This window comes from Odontesthes bonariensis, chromosome 19 (genome assembly GCF_027942865.1).
Source record: "Odontesthes bonariensis isolate fOdoBon6 chromosome 19, fOdoBon6.hap1, whole genome shotgun sequence".
In the NCBI taxonomy this organism is placed as follows: domain Eukaryota; kingdom Metazoa; phylum Chordata; class Actinopteri; order Atheriniformes; family Atherinopsidae; genus Odontesthes; species Odontesthes bonariensis.
The window spans coordinates 15,463,219-15,488,243 of record NC_134524.1 but is presented as its reverse complement, the minus strand read 5'-3'; the positions used below and the strand labels follow the sequence as shown (position 1 = coordinate 15,488,243).

Genomic DNA, 25,025 nt, shown 5'->3' with positions numbered 1-25,025 from the left:
ATATTTGTGCCCAAACTAAAGTAAAATCTGTAGGAGCTGCTCCATGTAAACAAACATCAGGTGTGCCAACAAGTGTTACAGATTAGAAAGTACCGTGAATACTTTGTGCCGGGCTTTAATGCCCCATTTAAAATCAACTGCAGGTTGAACAAATTTGAAAAAATAAAAAAAACTTATTTTTGAGTAGCTACATAGGTGTTTTATGAGGTAAGGTACTGATGCTCCGAACTTCTTTCTATGATAACAGTAAAGTGTCAGCGATGTGTTTATATTTGCATGCTGTTGAGTCACTTGTTCCCAGATTATATTAGATTTCCTGTGTGAGTCAGTGGAACTCTATTTTTTCTGTTCATGCCGTTTTTCCCCAGTTGCAATTTTTTGACACTCTCCCTTCATATCCTAGTTTCTGTCCCTTCCCCATCCTCTGCTCCTTCCTTTCTTACCTTTTGAATTCCTTATTTCTTCTTCCGTCTCTCTTCCTTATCCTCAAATCTCCTCCAGCTATCCATCTATGTCTTCCCACGCACATCGGAGGTGTAACTTTATTACTCACCACAGCTGGAGACCACTTAGCAGGAGTACATATGTGGGCGACAGTGTTAGTGTTGTGCAGTTTCTCATTATGCATTCCAGCATATCATTAAGAGGGGTAATATCTCTCCCTTTAAGAGCTTTTATCTCTCTTATTCTCTCTGTTGGCCTCCCTCCAACTGCTTTGTTTGTGATGCTTTCATTCAGATGAGAAGAGCTGAACAAAGGATGTTTAAAACTTTTGTTCAGGCTTCTCTGGAAATATTCAGACAAAATTATATCGTGTGTTTGCACAAGACTCCACACTTGTGACTTTGTACCTTTTCTGCTTTAACTTTAAAAATTGCTTTCACTCAGAACTCCAATAATTGCAGGTTTCACATTGATTTACTTGCCAGCTGAGTCATTTCTGATAATAGGTAGTGTTGGAAAGCTGTAAGAGTTCTCTTAGTTCTCAGATTGTCATCTTTGCAGTACATTAAGAGATCAAAGTGCATGCGAACTTGCTGTTTGGTAGTACCTACTCTCCGTTCATTCACACCATCACAATGAAATCCAGGTGGCTTGTTAGAGACAAATCCCAGTCCCCTCACTTCAACTGTCATATTTGAACTGCTACCATCTTATTTTAGCCCAACTTGTTTGTAACCCTTTTTACAGTACAATCACAGAGTAACAGGCAATCGATGATCTCTGATAACTCTGGACCAGTAACAGAAGATGCTAACCCTTTACGAGCCGGTGGTTTGGCCTCAATAATGACAGACAACAATGATTGGAGTTTGTTGTGGTCACTTGTTTCAACAAGAACAGTACAGTAACACACAGTGAAGTACTTTGGTTTGGACAATGGAAAGAGAAATAACAAAATAATGAAGCCGGCAAGAATTCCTTTCAAAGGAAAGTAAAAGAAATGAAAACCAATTCCCAAATCAGTCTTGTTGATTGTTGGGGCCCTTTTTCTGGAATCAGTGTCAGTGTCGGTTCCAATGTCAGTAAGCCAGTGCTCGTTGGTCCTACCACACAATCCGTGAGGGAGGGAAAGTGAGACTGCAGACACACTTACACTCGTGGTTCCATTGACTCGCCAACCAGTTCGCACTGGGAATTTTCCTGGGTCTCAGGATGTGAACATCCAATGCAGGTTTAGCTGGTACTTCAGCTCCGGGTCGGGTGAGAGTCCTGATCCGTTTACATCACTGGAAAAAAAACCTGACCTATAGGTCGGCAAGGGGAAACCCAAATGCTCATTACATTCATGCAATGTCTATTCCCATGCATTATCACTAACCAATATCATTCCACTTTATATCAATTGGTTAAAATCATGTCCTCAAGAAGGTTCAGTCGTACAAAAAAAATATATCAAATATCAGATCTAAAGTATTTAAAGTTTCACATTTAGCACATTAGCGGGGTGGCTAGGCTCAGATTAAGAGCATTAGTATTGAGTAGCTATTACAACCATTAGCAGCCATTCTGAATTGCAATTTATCAATCGTTATCTATTCCAGCATAAACAGTTGTTTTTCAGGTTGAATCAAAGAGTGGGTCTCTCTATGCGCATCGTGCTTGATCGGCAGCAGTCATTCGCTGATCGCGCTACTCTAGAAGATGTAAAAATGACATTATAGCCGCCACCAGATGTTTAATACTGCAATGAATGCAATTTTGTTTGGGGGAATATTTAAGTTTCTTACCCCATGAATGTAAATCAACTCGGAATCAGCTATGCACCATGCAGCGCCATTTTCATTGTTGAGAATGAACTAACAGGAAGGAACTTGATCACATGAAGCTTTGGAGCTCAGTAATTGGCCAGCTCCTAACAGAGCATATTTATTCATTGTCAACACTTAAAGGTAGGATATGAGATCCTGGATTTTGAGTCCAGCGAAGCTGCATTTTGAAAATACACAGGTCAAAAGTCCCAACACCTTTCTTCAGACTTCCCCCCGAAGCCACGCCTCTAGAGTACATGAACGCGCAATGCTTGTTCACGAGCACAAAGGTGCACGAGCCCTGTACTGACAGCAAGCATCGATTGGTTTGGCTAACTTTTGCTAACTTTTTCTCATGGCGGATTCACAGGTAAGAAAATACCTTTCAACATCATAATGAACCGTTTAATAATGCTAGGTGCTAGCCAAGCTGGCTCTAGTTTAGCTTCCTGCCAAGCTTCTGGACGCGTAATTCGTTCACGGAGCAGGGTACGCACACAGGGGGAAGGAGGGGGAGGGAGGAGCAGATTGCAGTTTGATAAACGCATCAGAATCCAATCATCGTTAACAGTCCGTTCAGTATGATTGGATAGTGTTTTTCCTGGATTGTTCGTTCTAGAGGCCACTAAAACTTTTCATTTTTGTTTCAAAACTTTTAATTAATTGGTTGCAATGGGGGTGTGAAGAGTATTTCAAGCAATATGTAAAAAAATGCTCCAGAAAAAGATCCCCTACCCCACCTTTAACTTTTTTTAATGCATAGAAGCTGCACTTCAATTTATTAACTTGAAATATTTATCTGAATACTCCAATTAATTTTGATTAAAGATTATTATCTCAAGACTTCATTTAAGGACCTGGTTACATGTAGTTTCAGGAAAGGCACCTGAAAACAGGCGGATTGAAGCAAGAAAACAGTTAGAACCATGCATCTTAAGCTCAATAAACAGAGAGTGTTAAGTCTATTTTAAAAAAGTACAAGACTCTTGTGTTCATTTTAACTTGCTTTTTGGAATTGCAGTGGCACTGAAAAACTGAGCAGCAGCCATTTGTGACCGAGGGACAAATGTGGAAGCATGGCAGGTATTAGGCATGTTTGATAAGGTTAGAGTTCTGATCAGTATATGTATTCCCACAGAAAAAAACTGAGCCAGCTGTTTTCTTTCCCTAATGGTGACATATTTATTAAGAAAAATGTCAGTAAGTTAAAAGATGTGAAAAGTTCCCTTTCATCAGTGGAGGGTTTGACATAAACAAATAAAGAGTCGCTCCAAAATACAGGCCAAGACAAAAAAAAGGAAAAAAGAAATGTGTGGAAAAGCTCTTGATTCCCTGCAGTGCAGTAATCTACCACACATGGGAATTTAGAGTGAAACGCAGGTGTTAAACTGAGCAGGGGCTCTCCAGGGCTTAGCCATGACTCCAATGCTTTGCCATCAGGGAACATTAAACTTCGCATATCCTCAGCAACATATATTCAAACTCTTTTCTGTGATATTGCCATTCTTCGTGACTCTGTGGCTGTGTTCAAACACTGTGCCTTCACAGCAGGAGCTGTGCAACTGGAGTCTGAAGCAAGCTGTAATCGATTGATCCACAGCAATTATTCTCTAAAGCACATTAACAAATCCACCGCTCTGCACACCTCCACACTATTCCCTTTTTATGTTTACTAAGCAGATCGGTGATCACTTTTACTCAATGCTGTCACACATATTAAGAGATAGAAATGTCTGAGTGTCATGTGGATGGAAACGTATGGAGGAAAAATATGGTGTTATAACAGACTAATAAAGAAAGGTTTTATTCATTATGTGAGTCTCAACCAATTAATTCAAGCTGTTGCTCAGTCCTTCAAGAACTGCAAAGCCACATGAAAACACAAACACACACTCACACAATCAGCAGTGATATAAAGTTTATCCCTTTGGGCTTTTTAAATCAGCAATACCTTTTGTTGACCTCTTTTCACTCAGACACTGTTTTTCACTCTGTTCCTGGCAGTGCACGTTCAGGTTTCAGTGAACCTGCTGCTGTGTGCTTGTGTCTGCGTTTTGTGTCAGTTTGTTGACAGACCGGGGTGTTGAGGCTTCTCGCTGTCAGAGGAACTTTCTGGGGAGCAGGTGTCAAAAAGTAACAAGGCCGAAATATAATAGGCGGATGAAAAAGTGTCAGAGGCAAAAGTGGGATAAAAGTGATGCATCAAAGTTTGTTTACAAAAACTAGATGATCAATACTGATAAGCATAAACCTCCAAAGCTTCCAGACCACATGTTGTATTGACCTGTGGCACATGGTTACAGCGGCAAATTCTAAATTGGTTTTCAAAACAGGCTGAAATGTTTTTGGTTATCTGGAATTATTTTAAAATACAACCACTGTACATTGTATTGGTATCAAGTTGCATTGTTGGATTAGTTTGGTAAAACTGCTAATATTAAGGAAAACTAATGCCACAAAACAACAACGCTATGGTTCTTTACTTAGTTTAGTTACCTCTGAGGGACTGATCACTAAAGCTACAACAAGAATTTATGACAGCAGATATCTCCACCTATTTAGGGTTGAAAGCTCTCATGCTCACCAGATGAAATACCCAAACTGAAATTAGTTACTTTTCAAAGTTTAAACAAGACTAAGAGTCATCAGAATGATAATAAAAAAAAGGCACAGCTAAAATCCATCTTTATCTTCTTATTGTAAAAATATTGCTGCATTTTGTATTTAGCGCTAAATGCAGTTGAGGTCAATAGGAATGCTATTACAGCTTTGCCTGTTTTTGCAGGCAAACTAAATATTTTAGATATAATGTGGGATAGAAAGGGGCCATGCATGGACGATAAAGCTGAATCAAAGTATAGTTACCATTGTCACAATAAATAAATTGCTCAGAGTACTGTAATGTAACGCCATGTCACGAGTTTTAGGTCAGGTTTTGGTTTATAGTTCATGTCTTAGTTTAGTTTTTTTTCTCATGTTTTAGGTTCAGGTCTTGTTTAGTTTTCATGTCACGCCACCCTCTCCTTCCCTGCAATCAGCCTCACGTCCCTCACCTGTGTTTTCCCCATCAGCTGCACTCCATCCTTAATCACTCTCCACAGTATTTAGTTTCCAGGTTTCTTTTCAGTTCTTGTGAGATCCTTCCCCGTCACCATCCATGCCACGCCACGCCACGCCACAGATAAGTTTCCATGCTTTTGTTTTGTTTCGTCATAGATATTTCCACAGTTTAGGTTTTTGTATCCGGCTCAGCTGCGCTTTCCTTTTGGTACTTTGTTTTTGTTAAATAAATCTATTTTTACTTTTGGAAAATCCGCATCCGTGTCCTCCCTTAAAAACCCCCACTTGACATGTAAGGGCAGAAGTGGAATATAAATAGAATCATCTGGACTGTAGATATTTACATGATAAAAAATGGCTTGTTTATTATCTTTGTTTATGGTGATTATATCCTGGGGGAAGAATAAATGAGGATACTTCTTCATTTCTTATTTCATTTAAAAATTTCAGAAAAGTAGCTCTTGTCAGAGCTCTGAGTCTCTGATTTCTCTCCTCCCTCTTTTTCTTCCTCGTTGAGTATTTGTCTGTTAAAGCGGGGAGTGAGCAGCCATTGATCAGCTCTCACTCTCTCTTTCTTAGAGAGTGATGCTGCAGCACCACAACAGACAGTGATGGACGCTTTGGTGATGGGCTCTGTGATGGCAGTATACCTGAGCAGTGCAGTCTGTGACAGCTTGAAGTTTTCAGCTGTCGCAAAATGACCATGCGCCGTTGGATTTTCTTGGTGATGATGAACTGCTTCTGTCCTATTTCAGGTCTGCTGGATGTCAGGTCCCAGTTGTCTGAGAGATTCAGCTTTGCTTGTTATGATCCCATGAAGTGTCAGAGGAGTAGAGTCGGGTGGGCTTCCCTCTGAAATGTTGTTGACCTATTCCTAGAAAAAAAATCCCACAAAAAATCTCTCGGCTCCACTTTGGCTCGAGCTTGTTGCAATATCATGTCCAGTTTGAATCCTCAGAGGATGGCGAGTAGATGATCTGTTCAACCCATTAAATCCTGTAATTTCTAATCAATACCTGTAATAGTTAGGACTATAGAAGTATGATTACAGTAAACTAAAAGTGGGCTAAAAATGTACATACTAAGAACCAGAGAGGTTGCAGAATAAGCCATGAGGATGTCAGTGCAAGCTGAAAGATGGCTCTCTGTTTTATTTCAGTCATAGGCAACCTTGACTGAAAGCCCAAGTGTCAAATAACAGAATCTGACCCAAAGCCATGCTCATCATCTCCTCCCATTTGATTAAAGAAATAATTGTCCTCACCAGAATATTCTAGTTTCTATTCAGGGCCAAATCAGGAATTTTGGTGTTTTTGTTCAACTCTTTGTCTCAAAAACAGGATCTTTATGCAGGCAGAATAAAGAAAATATGGTTGCTCCTTCTGTTAATTATCAATTATCTAATTGGAAAATATCACCAATATTTTATGTATTTGGTTGTTTTTGCTTCCTTTATTATAAAGCAGTGGCTTTTTTAAATACAAATTTCATGTCCTAAAACATAAAAACACTGGATCGCCGTCATCTGTTCCCAGATCAGTGTTGTTGCTGACTCTCGTGTCTCCAGTTTTGGAGCTTTGCCCAAGAACACATTTTCCAAACACTCCACATTAACTATAACAGAAAGAAAGGCATCAAAGGGCTAATTCTTATCACTACTTACATATTGGATTATGAATGGATGTGTGGATTTAGCACGGTACAGAAAATGAGGGAAAAAGTGGAATTAAATGACTTTAAGTAATGAAAGTCAGAGCAAAAAGGGAGGGAGAGGGCACAGATGTGAATGCTAAATAATAAAAGTGCTACGGTCAATGTGCGTGCATATATGTGTTCTGAGTTAGCGCATTACAAGTTTATGAACCCCCCAGCAGGTTGAAGTAGGCATATGTTTTCATGCATACCATGCTCGTGTGCATTGAGCTGAATTGTTTGTGTGCTTGTGTTCAGGTGTTCGTGTGATTTTTTTCGTATCACAAGTGAAGCATGAACCCATGTGGGATTGACCATTTGCTCATACAGACCAGAATCTATGTAATGTGTGTATGACGTAAAACAATGTAAGCTATGTGTTGCTGTATTGTGTGATTTGTTTGTTTGTAAATGCAGGGTGATGTGTACGATCACTGTGTCTGTGTGTTTGCGTGTGTCCAGCTGCTGTAGTGAGGACCAGTTGGAATGTTAAATCATCAGCGAGAGGTTAAACGAGGACATTTTTGTCTCAAACAGCAGTTTGAGGGTTAAGACTTATCTTTTGGGTAAGAGTTATTACATTATGGTGAAGGTTAGGATTTGGTAGTTAATTGTGATGGTTATGGTTAGACATTAAGCCCAGGGAATGCATTATGGCAATGAATTTCCTCACAAAGACATTATGTGTATGTGTGTGTTTTGTCCCCCTAAGTTAACTTAGTGTGTATTCAGTCGTAATCCCTAACATCTCAGCGGATATGCATTACTCATACTCCTCCTCCAGCCTCTTTCTCCATTTCTGTGGCCTTCTTTTTCTTAACCTTTTCTCTCTTTTTGCATATTCCTCGTCTTTTTACACAAGTGCTCTTATGAGTTTGCTCTCTTTGCACTCCTTTCATCTCTCGCTCTATAGTTTCATCTCATACTTGATTTATAGCTCATGTAACCTCCTTTACTATTACTGCACTTGACTTTTTTCAAGGAGTTTACCTTGATAATGGTAGCAGTCTTATCATCAAATGTTTATCACTATCATGTTTACAGTGATAGACAAAAGTAAGCCCCTAATGAAAATGTCAGTATGAGCTGTAGCTAATGAACAAGCCAAACTAAAGCCATCCCAGAAAACAAACAAACAAACAAAAAAAAGTCCCTTCGGCATCTGTTACAGTGAGACATTCAAAAGAGGTTCTCCTACACCATTGTCAAATGCATAACTGAAGCCATTTCCACACATAAGCACCAGAGATTTTCGGAGAAAGTGTGGACACTTTGGTCCTGACTTTTTCTACAGTTGCTGTACACCCAAGCACATCACAGTGAGAGAGCGCAGGAGGCAGCACCTGATGCAGAAATTATGCCCCGTGTTTTCTTAACAACAAATTGAGAATAGCAGATGAGGCTTCTAAATGTGTTGATATGAGTACTACATGCATCTGTACGTATCCACAATAGCTGGTCAGCATTCAGCAGGAAGGACAAACACTCACCAACACACACATAGACACTTGCTTGCAAAGCAACAGCAAATGCTCCAAAATATTTGCTGTCATGTTAGATAATCTTCAGACTGAATGTTACAGACATTTGCATTCTCACATGCCGTTGCCCCAGAACATCTCTAGAACATGAAGGTGAGGAGTAACCAACTCAACTCCAATCCATCGCTCTCTTCCTCAGAGTCTGACTCTTTGAGATCAGTAGTGCTTAATAACCCTTGAAACATATTATTACCATGTGACAGAGCATGCAATATCATACCTGAGAGCGCCAAGCAAACACCAAATTTACAAGATAGTACCAAAAATGCTTGACTGTTTTATTCTCAAATACTTACAATTCTCTCATTTGCAGTTGGACCAGCTGTCTGTCAACCATCCACAGCTGGTACCGACTTTGCTTTTAGGCACAATCTTCTCGTGACTCATGTGTTGAAATGCAGCTGTTGGAACATAGCCTCAGTCCTGTCCAAAGTTAATTAGCAGTTCATCCGTCACATATCAGCTCCATAGACCGTGAGCTTCGCCATCAGCTTTGTTTCTCTGTGTTGTGTTTAAGATTTTAGATGCAAATGTTAAGAACTGTTGCTTATATGGGCAAATCTTGACTGCTGTTACCTTTTTTTTGAGTGGAAAAAAAAAAAAAGATTAAGAATGCCAATAAGGAGTCTGATGTCCTAAAAAAATCCAGTTAGGAACCGCAGTGGGGAAATAGTGAATGTGCTCATAGTGAACATACTTAACTCTAACCTTTAGCTCTATAAACTGATGTAGTTAGTTAAAGAAAAGCTCCTTGACCTTGAAAGCTATGCTCAGCTAAATATCTGCATCTACCAGCTATACATGCTAATGTTTGCAGCATATGTTGAAGCAGATAAAACTGGCATTTTATCTAATCTTCTTACTGTAACTTAAGTGCTTTAAGTTGTGGAAAGGCTACATATAAAGGCAAAGCTCTAATGTCATTTTGCAGGGTGTTTTAAAACCCAAAGTTGAAAAGTCATGTCATGTCTAGATACAGTTCTCAACCTACTAAAACCCTTTCCCGAGAAGGAGTTTCATTGCAGTATATTTAATTTCTTTCATAGTTAAAATCATACCACATGTAGATGACTGAAAAATATTGAATGTAAAATATATTACAGCTCTGGTCCTTTCTCCCTCTTCTCCTCCACATGTACCTATCTGCATGTACCTGTAGGTACTTTTTTCATTTCGTGTCACTTCTGACTAAACCCAATATATTTTATTTAATTTCCAGCATTGTTGAAAGTTGGCCTTTGAGGGTGATGTGATAAAATTGCAAAATCCAGCCAATTTTATCCACCACTGCTGTGACAGCTCACCAATGAAAAAAATGTGCTTCCACTTTTCTACCCCTCTGTCTTTTCCTCCCATTCTTTTCTCCATCCTTCCACATATCTCTAGCTTCTCGCCCTCTCTTCCTCGTTTTTCTCTGCTCAACTGAATCCTATTTGCAGCATCAGAGTCAATATGGCTGACAGTGAAGCATATTATGAAACACCCAGGTGGAAGTCAACACTCTCTTCTCTCTGCTTGGCAGATTGAGATGGATGAAATTTATCTACAAGCGCCGAAACTGAGATACTGCTCGCACACGTTTTAAACACTCCTGCATGCTGCAGGTGCTCAGACAGTAACAAACTAAACATGCATACCAACAGACCTTTTAGATAGTAGTGAAATACTTTTTTATCTGTAAAAGTGGTTTTAAAATGTGACTGAAGATAAAAACATTGTATTTGTTCCTCTTGATTGATTGCCCCTTTTTTTCCAAATAGAGTTCTCTGCTGGCTGAAGCTTTTCAAAAGACATTTATTTTATTGTTTTGCTTTGTCAAATAAACCCATCCTTCTTAGCCTTGCTGTAGACTGTAGTATTTAGCATATGTTGATACGTTTTAATGCATTAGAAAAACAACCTTGCAATACCTCAAGTAAATGTTACAGCGGGGATCTAAATACCTCAACATAAGCCATTATTTCTTTTTGCTGTTTATTCTAAAGCAACCCACGTTGAAAATCATCAGAACTGAAGTGCATTTCAGAGTATAGCACAGTGCTGGACTGTTTTCTGAACTGTATTCCCACAATGTCGGACCCAATCCCACTCCCAATGCAGCCCTGTAGTGTCAGTCATCAATTAAACACACTTCTGTTTATACCAACAAAATGTGGTAGCAATAGAGAACGGCACAGAGCTAGCAGCATTTGTTTTAATTAAGTCTACTGAAAATATATAGTAGTACTTGTACAAAGCCCCAATTAGATATCATTATCAGTATTGTTAGCTTACGAAAGCATGTGCAAGTAACAAAAATCAATTAACAAGGGGGAAGTAATTACGAGGTAAACCGGCAGTAAAACAGGTAACATCATACTTAATTTAATTAACAAGGTTCTCTGTGGGTACTTCAGCTTCCTCCCACCATCCTAAAACATGCATGTTAGGTTAATTGGTGATTCAAAATTGACCCCATTAGTGAATCTAAGAGTGCATGGTTGTTTGTGTGGTTTGCTTCTGTGCGGCACTGTGATGGACTGGCAACACATCCAGTGTTTCATGCAAACATCACAGTTAAAAACAAGTGTGTGCCTTTACATTTCTCTATCCCTGCCAGCTCACTCTCTAGTACTTTTAAATAGAGTGATCAAATCCACATCACACAGTCTTCCAAGATACTGCTCCCACTGAGCATACAGATACAGTATTTTTGATTATCCCCATACTTTCCTTTTTTTTCCCCTCCACTTTACTTGTTAGGGTTGGATTTCTGCACGAATATCCTCAGAATTCTTTGCGCAGCATTTTATATCTATCCCGCGGGTGCTCCTAATTGCAAATCCTCCGAAGTGGCTGAGCTGTGCATTGCATCACTGTGCTGTTCATTGCAACTTAAGAAGAAAATTGTTGTGGCCTGGGGGGGACATTAGCAGCCTCATATAGAGTCCCATTCTGAGCTGGGGCCTTCAGTTTTGCACAGACGCCTCAATAATATTACTTCTGCAAGTAAAATCAGAGGCACGCTATCTAAGTCATGCTTTTTCTTTTATGATGTTAGATAATCAGATATTTTTGGACCTCATAAAAACTGTATAGATATTGTCGCGTGTGTTGCTACTTTTTATGTTGGTCGTAGTCATACAGAGAATCATTTTACAAGACTTTGTATCATGAGGGAGAGCGTACAACTAAGAAATTATATATGTGGAATGCCTCACTGACTCTCATCTTTCTCTTCTCTTTTGAACAGGAAAATAATTGAGGTGAAAATTATTGACGATGAGGAATATGAGAAGAACAAGGTCTTCACCATCGAGCTGGGAGAGCCGGTCCTGTTGGAGATAGGTCAGAAACAAGGTGGGTCTGTCTTACTGTCTACTTTGTGTCTATGTCTGTCTCTGTTTGGCTGTTGAATACAAATTTGAAGTGACTGTGACTGAAAGAATGAGGTATTTATTAGGTTGAGCCTCAGACCCATTGCTCATCTGTCGCTTTGAAACAGGGTGAGACCTGCATTGATTACCTGAAGCCTTCAATCTAAACCCAGATTAACTGAGGAAACATCGAACTGAAACACTAAGGAAGTGGACTGTGTAGGTGTACAATGAACCGGTCCTGAGCTGTGAGGTGATTTTAGAATAATATCATCCATGTCACAGGCAGGGCAGGAATAATATTTTCAGAACCACAGAGATAAAGAGGTTTTGTTGGAGCAGCATATGAATGGCCAAAGAGCATTTGTTTTTGTTCTACGGAGTCCCTACAGTCTAGCATTGGGGCTACACATTTGTAGCTCATTCCTGCCTGTCATTTCTTACTTTCTGTATCCACACAGATACCAGAGAGCTCAGAAATCGAAGAATCTAAAACTTTTAAGCCCTTTAGCTTTCTTCGTGAACAGAAGGAGAACTTTATTTAAAAATGTAAAAGCCTCACTTTGCAGCAACATGTATCCTGACTAAGAGACTCAGGTATCTGGCCTCTGTTGAAAATGTTTCAATGCATTTGCAAGAGAAGAAAAAAACCTGCTCCTCTTTTGCTTATTTTACTCAGATGAAAGAGTTTCTTTGCCTGATTTAACTTGATTTCAGTCCATTTTTTCCACTAATTTATTCCTGACTACAACATTGTGTAACTGCATTTTGCACCATCACCATTATCTAATCTCTTAACAATGGTACAAAATACCTGTAAGATACTCTGTTAGTCAGCTGAAATTGATTGGCCACAATACAAATTAATCTCACTCTCTCATTAATTGCTTACTTTTAGGGAACGTGTTGTATTTGCTTTGAATTTGACATTTTATTACAATGAAATATTTGCTCTGTGATGGACTGGCAACCTGTTCCGTGGTCTCCCCCGCCTCTCGCCCAGTGATAGGCTCCAACCCCAAAACCCCGAATTGGATTAAACAGATATAGAAAATGAATGGATGGATGGACAATGAAATGTAAATATAACTGGTGAATGCTGGATCATGTGCCATTGTTGAGCCAAACTCAGTTTGTCTCACAAAGTGACCCTCACTTCTTCCTACTATCCGATGCCAACATGTGCACTGACGTGTGTAGGACTGACGTGTGTAGGACTGACGTGTGTAGGACTGACGTGTGTCGGACTGACGTGTGTCGGACTGACGTGTGTCGGACTGACGTGTGTCGGACTGACGTGTGTCGGACTGACGTGTGTCGGACTGACGTGTGTCGGACTGTCTTATCTCTTTTTCTTCTCTTCCAAATGCATTGGGTGGAAGACGCATATTGTGTCTGGGATTTACTTTCCTTGTCTAATTCATTTGTTTTATGTGGCAACAAAAAGTGCATGCCGATGTTGTAAAATGTCAACAATGACACATTATTTAAAGTAACTGATCACATTACGAGTTACCTTAAAAAAGTAATGTGAGTGCTCCACTGTGTTATAAACTAATGTGTTACCCACAGCACTGGATATGACCCACATATAAGTTTCGAAACACTGTTGACGACTATTTTCAACTTCATAAAGAGTCATGAAGACAGTGTAAAGCCCATTCCACACAGATTAAAAAAAAACACTGATACCCGCAAACATCTGGCTTTTGAGTGCAATATGAAGTGTTAAGTCGGCATTCAGTGCTCGCTTTAATCAGATCTGGCACAGCACAGTACAGATGGGAACACAACACCCATGTGAACACACTAAGTTTCTCTGAGGATGCTGTGGTCAGAGCTGCAAGAATAGCTACAGCTTACTTTTTCTTTACAGAAATACGTCTGCCGAAACATCTCTGAAACATCTACATGGAGGCTCTGAAACTGACAGCTGGCAGCTAAATGTGCGGGGCTTGAGTCCACTGTTCTTTTAAAAGTAAAAAAAAGTAGCCTAATTATCACAGGAAACCACGATTATCAGATTTTGTGGTCCAATACAACTTGTAGGATACAGTGTTTGCCATTCTTTCATATTGTCGTTGTTATAGGCTTGTCTCCAAGCAGCTAGTTACCAGCTGTAGCCCCTCAGAGCACTGAGAGCAAAAATGACATTACTGGCAACAGGAAATTATTTATCATGCTTGTTTTAGCGGGTGTACCGATGTATAAAAAAACCTGTTTAAGCAGGTTTATTTAAAATATGGAATACGAGGAGGTTTGAGGGCCTGGGAATGAACTAAGTCTAGGAGGACAAGTTTGAGTTTGCCAAACTTGAAATGGTCACCAAACAAAAATCAGATGGTAAAACAGAAATATCTTTCGTAGTCTATGCTATGAGAGCATCTGTTTTAGCACTTACAATGTGCTCTTTACTAAAGTTGCTTTTTAATGTCCAAACCTGACTAAACTGTGGCTGAAAACTAAAATAAAGTTTTATGCAAAATTACCGTAAATGTAGGAGCTGGGTCGCATAGAAGTCTAACCCCGATCTGATGCTTGTCAGCCGTACACCAATGCAACTCCCAGACTTTTTCACCTGTCAAATCAGATAATCACTTGGTTTTTTTGACTGGTTAATGCCCCTGTTCTACTGTGCAGTTGTCTTTATGTTCACTTTTTCAAAAAACAGAGAAATTGATGTCCCTGAACACAAGTGAACAGACCCAATTTTGAGAACATTTTAGAAGCTTCCATCTGACTTGATTGCAGTCTGAAATCATTGTAGAACCTTGTTGTTTTGGTTACTTTTTAAAATTTTATTTTTGGGCCTCAAGTTTTGTTTTCACTTGCTGTTTGGTCAATGCTTAAAACAGAAATACTTGGTTGGGGTTAGACAACGATCACGTTCATAATTCAAATTCACTCTCTAACAATGTTTTCCTGCATTTTTTGTGATTTTTAGGACGTCAGAGTGACAAGCCATCCTAAGATTTCACATGCACTTTTTCACTTATTTTGTAGCTTCACTACTTTGTCACTATGACAGCTTGATTTATGATGTTTATGAGGATATATTGGCACATAATTTTAAGGGTGTTGCCAGCTTCACAGAGCCACTAGTTAGACTGTAAACTTTATCGATTTTATAGAAAGTCATGGAATTACCAGCCACTTCGATTAGCATGTCAGCGATGGGGTTCACACCTCTTCTATTTGTTACAGGTGACGAATGCAGACCTGACGGGGACATGATCCCTCATCATGTTCCTATAGCAGCTGAGTCTTATGGAGCGCCCACTTCAATGAAACAAACCACAGTCAGGGATTGAAACCTCAGACGCTCTTATCTTGTTCTCACCACATACACACATGGATTTTCCTGGTGCTGTTCAGGTCCACAGTCGAGATGTCAGACATGAGGAGGCAGCAGCCTGAGGCGTGTTTCGTTAGAGAGAAATATAATTGGTTTTATGACACTGTCGAAGAGCAAGCAGACTGACATTTAGACACTCTCAGCCACACACAAACTGTAACGCACGCTGCACTTTTCATTTACAGCAGCTCAACACTGATAACAGTCCAAAAAACGATCGTGAGGAGTAAGCGAAGAAACATACTTGGTGGTAGAATGAGGGAGTTGGTACTGGAGCTACAAAAGTGCCAAAGAAATTCCATGTGTATTTACTTTTGTTACAACATCAAATGTAGAACAACTCAGATTCCCCCTATGGCATGTGACAGTGTGAGTATGAGATTGTGATGGCAAGATGGCGTGGTAATGGCGAAACAACAGCTGCAGCTCTCGTGGGATGTTCCAAGCCTGCAGTTGTCAGGCCAGACCAAAAGTAGTCCAGTGAAGGTGAACCTGTAAATCAGCAACTAGATCATTGGCAGCCATGGCTCAGTGATGTATGATAGGAGCACAGACTGGCCTGTGTTGGCTGATCCTATTAGAGTTATTGTAGCTAAAAGCTCTGAAAGAGTGAATGCTGGTTCTGACTGAAAGGTGCAGAATTCACCGCACGTCACAATATGTTGTGTGTGAGGCCGCATAGTCGCAGAACAGTCAGTGTGCCCATGCTGACCTGTTTCCATCAGAAGTACCTACAATGGGCAGGAATGCATCAGAACTGGACCACAAAGCAATGGAAGAAGGTGGAAGAAAGTTTTGTTTTGCATCATTCTTGGAAACTGTATTCTTTCATGTCAGTGGCCTCTTCCAATAAGATAACTGCTACACTGCAGAAATGGTTCAAGAATAGTTTTAGGAGCACAAAAATCAGTTTGGATCTTGACTTGTCCTCCTAATTCTAGAGATCTCAAACCAATCATGTTTCTGTTGGATGTGCCAGACAAACGACTTGCTCAACATTAGACAGTAGGTTACAATATTATGGCTGATCAATGTTGTGTCCAATTACAGTATGACAGAATTAAGGAGGGAACTAATCACAGCCACAAATACAATAAAAAAAAAAGGAAACAATTGTTAGTTGGACTGATTCTTTTTTCTTGCCATGCTTTATGTCACAGTGTTACGAGGTGAACCGGACAGGTAGAGTGCCACTCTAAAAAGCAATTCTTGGTTATTTCTCAAAGTGATATGGGTAAGAACGTCAAATGAGGGGAAATTGATGGTGGTGCTTTTCCAGGAACTGAAATGTAAATATTATAATTGCATTGGTGAAGGGAAGGCAGTGGTAAACGTTTTAGTGGTTTCTAATGAAATTTGAGACAGTAGGAGCCAGCTCAGTTTGGACTTTACTTGGGTGTATATTTGCATTGCGTCAGTGTTCCTAATCTCAGATTAACGCAGATTAAATCAGATGGGTGCACTCGATTGAAGTGAACACTTAACATTATATCTTCATTACAAAGTGTGGCTATGCTTATATGACATTAGCAACAAGTTTTGGACGTCCTACCTTGTTTACATGCAGAGACAGACAGAAAAAAGAAAATGTTGGGGAAAAAAGATGACGCACTATGTAAAGATAAGAAGAATCCAAAAATGTCCAAATAATTATGCACCCTAACTTTTATTAAAAAGATACAACAAAGTAAATTTCAAGTGTTGAAACTAAGAGCTTCCATATCTAATAAAGCATCATTTTGAACTTATTGCTTGATGTTTCACATGTAGTAAAGCTTGAATTATACCATTTTATATTACCAACATGATATGTATCCAAGTGGTCTGTTTGTATTCATGTTGAATTTACTTTTTAATCGTCCATATGAAATAATTATGTGTCATTCTGTCTTTGCAAAATATTATTACATTATGAAAATGTCTCAGTGGACTCTACTGAAAAATCCTATTATTAGATTCCTTTGAGGACTTACTGTTGGTCTGTTTCGTTTCCATGGTAACCCAGGTGACTCCAATGAGAACAAGCCATTGGTGGGAGCAGAGGAGGAAGAAGTGGCCAAGATGGGCTGTCCCAGTCTGGGCGAACACACACAGGTGGAGGTGATGATAGAGGAGTCCTATGAGTTCAAGGTAAATGAGTATGAGTGTGTGCATGTGTGTGCTGTATCAACACTCCCGTCTCCACAAGAAGCTCTTTTGAGAGTTCAAATTCATTTTAATGTGAGATTTTAAGTCTTGTTGGGTTCAAATATCAACTAAAAAGTGATACTCAGAGGCAAATGAGATGTTAATTCCAGCTGTGTCACTACAGAAGGTAAATTATTCATCTTTTGTGCACTTGTAATTTAGAGTGTAGTGTAGTAAATTTGACTTTTAAAAGACCACAATGAATTCATTACAAGTCTGCTGAAAATTAAGCTTTAAAAGAAAAAAAAGCAGCTAGTAGATTATTAATAAAGCAAATTAGAAAACTCTGGCTGTGTCATTTAATCCACAGATGGGATCCACATGGCAAGTGCCTTTTTAGATGTGATCAGGATGAATTACTGGATGAACAGCAATGGATCATTAAAAATGACTTGACATTTCCTCTGAGTAAGGACTGACTAACAGTGTTTGTCTCCCGTTCAGCCTTCATTACTTTCTGTGTTGTCATTCCATTCTGTTAAGTTTCCTCTCATCTCAGATTTGTATTTTCTTTTGAACAACAAAACATGTCTAAGTGTTTACACATTTTATTTGCTCATTTGTCTGTTTTTGTCATATTTTTTTTGTGTGCGTGTATGTGTGCAGACAGCAGTGAATTCTCTTCTCAAACGGGCTGAAAAGGTTATTCTTCTCATGCATGCGATGCTTGTTTTTTCAATCCGTTATTGTACAATATTGAAAGATTGTAATGGAGCCTGGGTCCTGTGTCTAAACCCTTGATTCCACAAACACATTGGGATTCATTTGAGATTTCTCTAAAATAATATTCTTTTTCAATTTCTTTGGTAGCACCACTAAAACAGGGCATCACAGCAAATTTCACAGCTTTGTGTCAATCGGTGCAGTCTATACCTCGATTTCTCAGTGTTTAAGTATATCTCTGCAGCATGAGTCTTTATTGAACAACTTATTTTCTCTTTCTGTGGCTGGAGGTGATTTAACAACTTGAAGTTTTGTTTTTCCTGCTTTGCCTGGTCTGTATGCTCTTGCATGCTTGCTTTTGTGTGTGTGTGTGTGCTCGTGTTTAGAATACAGTTGATAAGTTGATCAAGAAGACGAACCTGGCCTTGGTGGTGGGAAGCAGCAGCTGGAGGGAGCAGTTTGTTAGTGCCGTCACTGTTAGCGCAGGTAACACTAACTCACAGAACATATGTGGCATCATTTTGATTCATGAACAGTCATTAAGGTTGGAAGTACATTTATTTAAAGGGATAGTTCGCCTCTTTTGACATGAAGCTGTATGACATCCCATATTAGCAATATCATTTATGAACATTGACTTACCCCCCGCTGCGTCCTGTGAGCCGAGTTCCAGCTGAGTTTTGGCGTCCACGAAGGTAGTCCGGCTAGTTGGCTGGGGCTAGAAAAATAAAGCGTCTTGCTTCTCAAAACAATATGCGTTCAAAAGAGTAATACATTTGCATCAAAAAATCATTCTCCAGGAAAAAGTCAGACCTCTCATCGCTTGGCGTTATTTTTGCCTCCCTTGATATCAATGCATCAAGCCACCTAGCGATAGCCGCACCTGTTACGGTGTTTACTGCTTGGAAGCAGAGGAGTGCTCGGTCTGCTCTTCGGTCTGCACAGTTTACATTGGACGCATTGATATCAAGGGAGGCAAAAATAGCGCCAAGCGATGTGAGGTCTGACTGTTTCCTGGAGAATGATTTTGTGATGCAAATGTATTACTCTTTTGAACAGTATTATTTTGAGAAGCAAAACGCTTTATTTTTCTAGCCCCAGCCAACTAGCCGGACTACCTTCGTGGACGCCAAAACGAGGCTGGAACTCGGCTCACAGGACGCAGCGGGGGGTAAGTCAATGTTCATAAATGATATTGCTTATATGGGATGTCACACAGCTTCATGTCAAAAGAGGCGAACTATCCCTTTAAACTTTGTATTAGCTTTTATTTCCGTCCTCTATTAATTTCAATCTGTTCATACAGCTTCATGTCAAAAGAGGCGAACTATCCCTTTAAACTTTGTATTAGCTTTTATTTCCGTCCTCTATTAATTTCAATCTGTTCATAGATGACATAATATGACAATGATGTCTTGTCTTAGTCTTGGCAGTGAATTTCCATGTCTAATGTTTTCTTTAATCTGAAATTCCTCCATTCTGTCTCACTCTTCCTCACTTTGAACATTCTGCCTAACCCGCAGGAGACGATGACGAGGAGGAAAGCGGTGAGGAGCGGCTGCCCTCCTGTTTCGACTACATCATGCACTTCCTCACTGTTTTCTGGAAGGTCCTGTTCGCCTTTGTCCCCCCGACTGAGTACTGGAACGGCTGGGCCTGCTTCATTGTCTCCATATCACTGATCGGTGTCCTCACTGCACTCACTGGTGATCTGGCGTCACACTTTGGCTGCACGGTAGGATTGAAGGACTCCGTGACAGCCGTGGTGTTTGTGGCGCTAGGGACATCCGTGCCAGGTGAGGCAGCAAAGGGGGGAGATGCTGACATCATCAGTGTCATCAAAATTTTGTTTGTGCTATTGATGAAATTTACGTCAAACATCACACCAGTCCTCACATTTCTGTCTTAGTTCAGTTAGAATGCACTGACACTAGGGCACTGGAAGTGGAACTGCCAAGACTGGATTCTACTTTTTTTCCCATTCATTTATTTTCTAAACAGTTTACCTACATTTTTTCCTCAGTCTTCACCTTGTTTTTCACAGCACAGCACTTTTAAGCATATTTAATGCCATTTTAGTGCGTTTTAAGAAAAACTCAACTGGTTTAATATAATCTTACTCGTTACTGCAGGACTCCCAACTTGCTCAGCCACTAGAGCATTAATCGGTTTCTGTCAAATTTGTGGTTCAATAAATGGCTCTCCGGATAGTAAATTGATATTGCTCATGTGAAATCTGACATTTTGGCCGCATACACTTTGGAAATGAATCCAATGCCTTTGCACAGATATCACTCTCTGCTTCCTTAGTCTTAGCCTTTGTGGCAGGATGTTTGTAACCTGGTTCTCACGCAGATGGATGTTTCTCATCCAGCTGGAATTTTGTCGGTTGCCTAGCTGTTCTCTGCTGTGAGTAGGTGGGGGTTGTATTCAAAAACCTCTCGAACCTGATTGGAGAATTCAATGTGTGTGTCACGTACTACTTCGACCAATCATATCGAAAGCGGACGTGACGCGTTGGAGCGCGACCAGTCTCTCGGTCTGTGGTGGAAAATAAACAAAACACAACAGCAGCGAGCAAAGCAGGAGCTAGCAGCAGCTAATCTGTTAACACCCCGCCCCACGATTGTGATTGGATCTAGGCATAGAGGCGGGCCCGTTTATGGGGTAACCAAAGACTTCGGGCTCAACAAGGCGCGCCCAGACCCTCGTGCGAGCTCACGAAGTGTAACGAAGATGCACGAAGCACGAAGGGTCTGCGTGAGAGCCAGGCTAGGATGTTTGAGGATAAAATCCATAAATCTGTTTAGAAACCAGTGAAAATAGACGTTCCCCGTAAGTTTGGTTTCTACAGCAATAAAAGAAATCTATTCAGTGGTGTTTGTGCAATGCAAACAGGAACAGCTGTTTCTGTTTTCATAATCTAGATCCACTAGAATGTAAGCAAGTAAGCTATAAAGAAGTAATATGGTCCCACATAAAGTAGTTTTGAGTTAGTTAAAGAACAGTTAGGTCTTTTTACCTCCTGATCTTGATCGTCTATAAATTGAGTATCTCTTTCTGTTGCTACTCTGAACATAAATAGAATGCTACTTCCAAGTGTACTCATCCATGTGTCATCATTTCAGACCAAATTTATATTAACGTGGGTCTCTTCCATTACACACACATTTCTTCCAGGTAAAGAAACCATATGACCTTATGGTGTTATGATCAATAATTCCCCGTCTACTGAAACTCTGTGCTATATTTACACTATTCTTTTGCACCCATCTTCCCTTTTTTGTCCTTAAAGGTGGAATTAAGATACAATTATTCTTTCTTTTAATTAGTAATATTGTTTGAATATTCTGGTATTTTGTAGGATTCAATTGGCATCTTAATTTGTGGATACACAGTATGAACAGGGTTGCTGAAAATCAGATAATCCAGTCGATTGCCACAGACAAAGTTCAAATACAGATATTTTTTGTCACTCATTGTGGTTTTATACCCTGTTTGTGAGATGGGAGTCCTATCAAACTCATTACTCATTTTGCCTCAGTCCTGAAATGACACTATTTTCATTTTGTTTCAGTAGACCCAAAATGAGCTGCATATTTCTCCTAAAGTTCAGCTGTGACAGACCAAGCAAATGAACAAATGAAAACAGGGGTAAACCTGTCTGTTCCATCTTGTTTTAGTCGCAGCTACCATATATGCAGGCTGGAAATCAAATTTAGGTTGTAAAAAAAGCTCCGTAGCAACCTTCAGCCAGAGCTTGTTCCCACCCGGAGGGGACGCATCGTCCTCAGGCCTTAATTCAATTCCCTACCTCATTCCTCTCGATAGGAAGTTTGTTGTTGTTCCCTCAAATGATTTATAGAAATAGCTGCTGTGCTACTCTTCCAGGTGATAACTTTGATGACTTGCAGTGAGGTCTCTGGAAAGTAATATTTGAAACAATTCCTGTTCTGTTTTGTTTTTTGGGACTGGAAGTTGTAAACATGGATTTATTATCTACAATGAACATGTTTCTTCTCTCACAAAATATTTAGTTGCTAATTTTTCTTTGTGTTTGATTTGATGTGAATCTTGTTTTTTTTCTGTCTTACATTTTCATTCACATTTCTGGTCCTCCTTCACGTCTCCATATGTCACCTTGCGTACCTGTTAGGCTTGCTCTCTTGCTCCATCCCAGTCAATTTATTATTTTGACATTGTGTTAGCTTACTCTTTCCTTCTTTACTCCTTTTATTGAATTTTGTGTTTTTGTTATTGATTCATCCATCATCCTGACCTGTGTGTGCTGTGGAGTCCAGGTGTTGTGGGGGGGTGAAAATGTCTAGCAGGTGATTCTAACTTCCCCTGGGAGGTGTTCACTGCCCTGAGGTGTGGATGTGTGTGTGATTGTAATCTTCTTGTTAGAAACACTCATCTCCTCTCTTTTTTTCCCCAGTCCCTCCCCTCCCCTTTATGCCATCCTCTTAAATTATAAAAGCAATTCTGCATCATTACATCTGAGACACACTCAAGGATTATCAGCCCAATTTACTGGGAATTTGCCTATTCAAGCAATTAGGGGACGAATGCAGATCAGAGATCAAAAAGCTGCATGAGGTTTACTGAGCTAATCTTTAACCATCTGATCCATTTAAATTCTAAGTGGTGAGTAATATTTGTGTTGACGGCGAACAAGTCTTGTAGAGATCAGAGATCCATCCTCAGGGTAGTTTGAAGTTTCACCGGCTCACTCGCCAGTGCAGTTCATCTCTGTAATGTGAAATCTGTAATGAGACATCGACTGAGGATTGTTTTCTTTGATTTTGAGTTTAATGTCGTGCTCCTTTTAGTCTCTTACTGTTTAGTACAGGTCGTTATTACGCCTTAAACAGCTTTAAATGCTATCCGCATGCAAAAGATATTTTCAGATGACTGGGATCTGTTATATTGGTACTTAGGATGGCAGCAATCAAAAGCCAAGTTCAGACCACATGACTGTCAGTGTCATTGGATTGCTGTATAGTGCACAATCCACAACATGTTTATCATCCGATGGGGAGTTTCACAGTCATAGTGGGCTCACACTAAGTGACTACAAGATGTTTCACAAGACTTCACCCCCTACACGTCTGGCTAGTCTCCCAGCAAAAAATAGAAGTGAAAAGGGAAGTGATGTATGGGAAGCCAAAACAGCCATCATTTCTTGATTTCACAAGATTCAAACTGAAATGGTGTTTTTTCAAAAATGCTTAAGAACCTTGCTTTTTACTTTAATCTAGTGAGGTTTATATTTTGTAAACCTTTGTTATAAGAGTAAAAAAATATCCACATGCAGGCAAAATCAAATGCAATCAATTCAAAGGGGGAAAAAGCCAAGCAAACAAGCAAACACAAAAGCCATTCGTGCAGGTTAGGCAATTCAAAAGAAATGGCAAGGCAATCATTGTCCCTGGAAAATTCATATCTCATCCTCTGCAAGCTGGACAAGTCATATTCAATTCACAAAATCAGCTCACCAACCTAACATTGGCAGGCTGTTGCTAATTGTAGTCTGGCTTTACTCTTTGGTGTATTACAGTGGTCTGCCAGACTGCCAGTCCTAGCAGACTGTATTTTTTCTCTCTTGTTTTATTCTTCTCCCAGGTTTCCCACTATCGTTTTTACTTACCCCATCACGTTAGCTCGACTCTACATCCTTGTCAACCACTCCATCAACAGCTCCTTATTGCTGAGTTCTTTGAAATATATAGCATGCCAAACATTTAATCTGAGGCTGGGACACAGCGGCGCATATCTTGAATTCCTTCTTTAAAGTCGTCACTCATAGCATTCGGTGTCTGCCAATCGTATGCCAGTTCACCTGGGTCTTTTGTTGATAACCTCCGGAATACATCTAAAACTTCAAAATCAGGTTTGAAAGGATGTGCCACGTTGGGTGTGGTTATGCGTGGCGTGGAGATAGGACACGGATGCAGATATTCCCAAAACAAAACTTGATTTATTCCAAAAATTCAACAAAAGGCGCAGCTGAGCCGGAATGCCAAAACTAAAAACTACAAAAAACCAAAACTTGACTATGACTATGAAAACAAAAGGACAAACCTGACATGGAAAAACTTGACTAGAATAACGGTGACTATCATGAGGGACGGTGAGGATCTGGCACTGGTGCATGGGAAACCTGGAAACTAAATACTGAGGAAGTGATTGGTGAATGAGTGGAAAAACACAGGTGTTGTGAGTGAAGGTGATGGCAGGGCAACAGAAACTATGGGGAACATGGAAAAACTAAAAGCTATACCTGGACTTGAAAACTAAGACATGTGAGAAACCTAAAACATGGCAAAACTAAAAACTAAACAGGAACTAAAAACATGACAAAAACTCACAGATGACATGATGCTGTGTGAACTGTGCTTAAGTGAAGAATCTTCACATTCAAACACCACATTTCAAAGCAAATTCTAGTTTTTCCATTCATCTTCATTTATCTGAAATCTTTGAATGCTATTTACTTCTCAGATTAAGACTGTGGCATACAAAATGCATGAAGGACTTTCTTGTGAACCTCAAATAGAGCAACAAGAAAAATCAACAGATCCATTTAGCTGCTTGACAGCATTTTTGAATGTCCAAAGCATCTTCAGCTGTTTGACATCAAAACAATCAATTACAGCCACATATCAGATATCACAGCTATAACAATATTTTAGCATAACAGTTCAAATTTCATCTTTAAACTCCTTTTATTCCGGAATAGATAAATCATTGCACACGGTTTTCTTTTGCAATGTAGGCAGCTTCCCAACTGTTTTGTAAACTGAAGCCTACGAATAGTTTAAGGAATTTGCAGGACCACATTTCAGTGATTTTTTTTTTTTTTTTTTTTTTTTTTTTTTTTTTTTTTTTTTTTCTTGCTGTGCCTTAAGTTGCAGCC

The 25,025-nt window shown here is 39.7% G+C and overlaps 1 protein-coding gene across 3 annotated transcripts in view; it reads left to right on the top strand.

The window, feature by feature from the left end:
• Window positions 1–25,025, top strand: part of slc8a4b (solute carrier family 8 member 4b) — a 115,917-nt gene that overhangs the window by 81,861 nt on the left and 9,031 nt on the right. The window contains exons 12-16 of one of the 3 annotated variants that reach the window (XM_075451693.1): window positions 11,778–11,884; window positions 17,262–17,386; window positions 18,050–18,085; window positions 18,493–18,592; window positions 19,630–19,902. In XM_075451693.1, coding sequence (XP_075307808.1) covers window positions 11,778–11,884; window positions 17,262–17,386; window positions 18,050–18,085; window positions 18,493–18,592; window positions 19,630–19,902 — 641 coding nt within the window. Of the gene's footprint in view, window positions 1–11,777; window positions 11,885–17,261; window positions 17,387–18,049; window positions 18,086–18,253; window positions 18,466–18,492; window positions 18,593–19,629; window positions 19,903–25,025 lie in introns of those variants that run through there. The other 2 variants (XM_075451694.1, XM_075451695.1) reach the window with 2 other exon arrangements.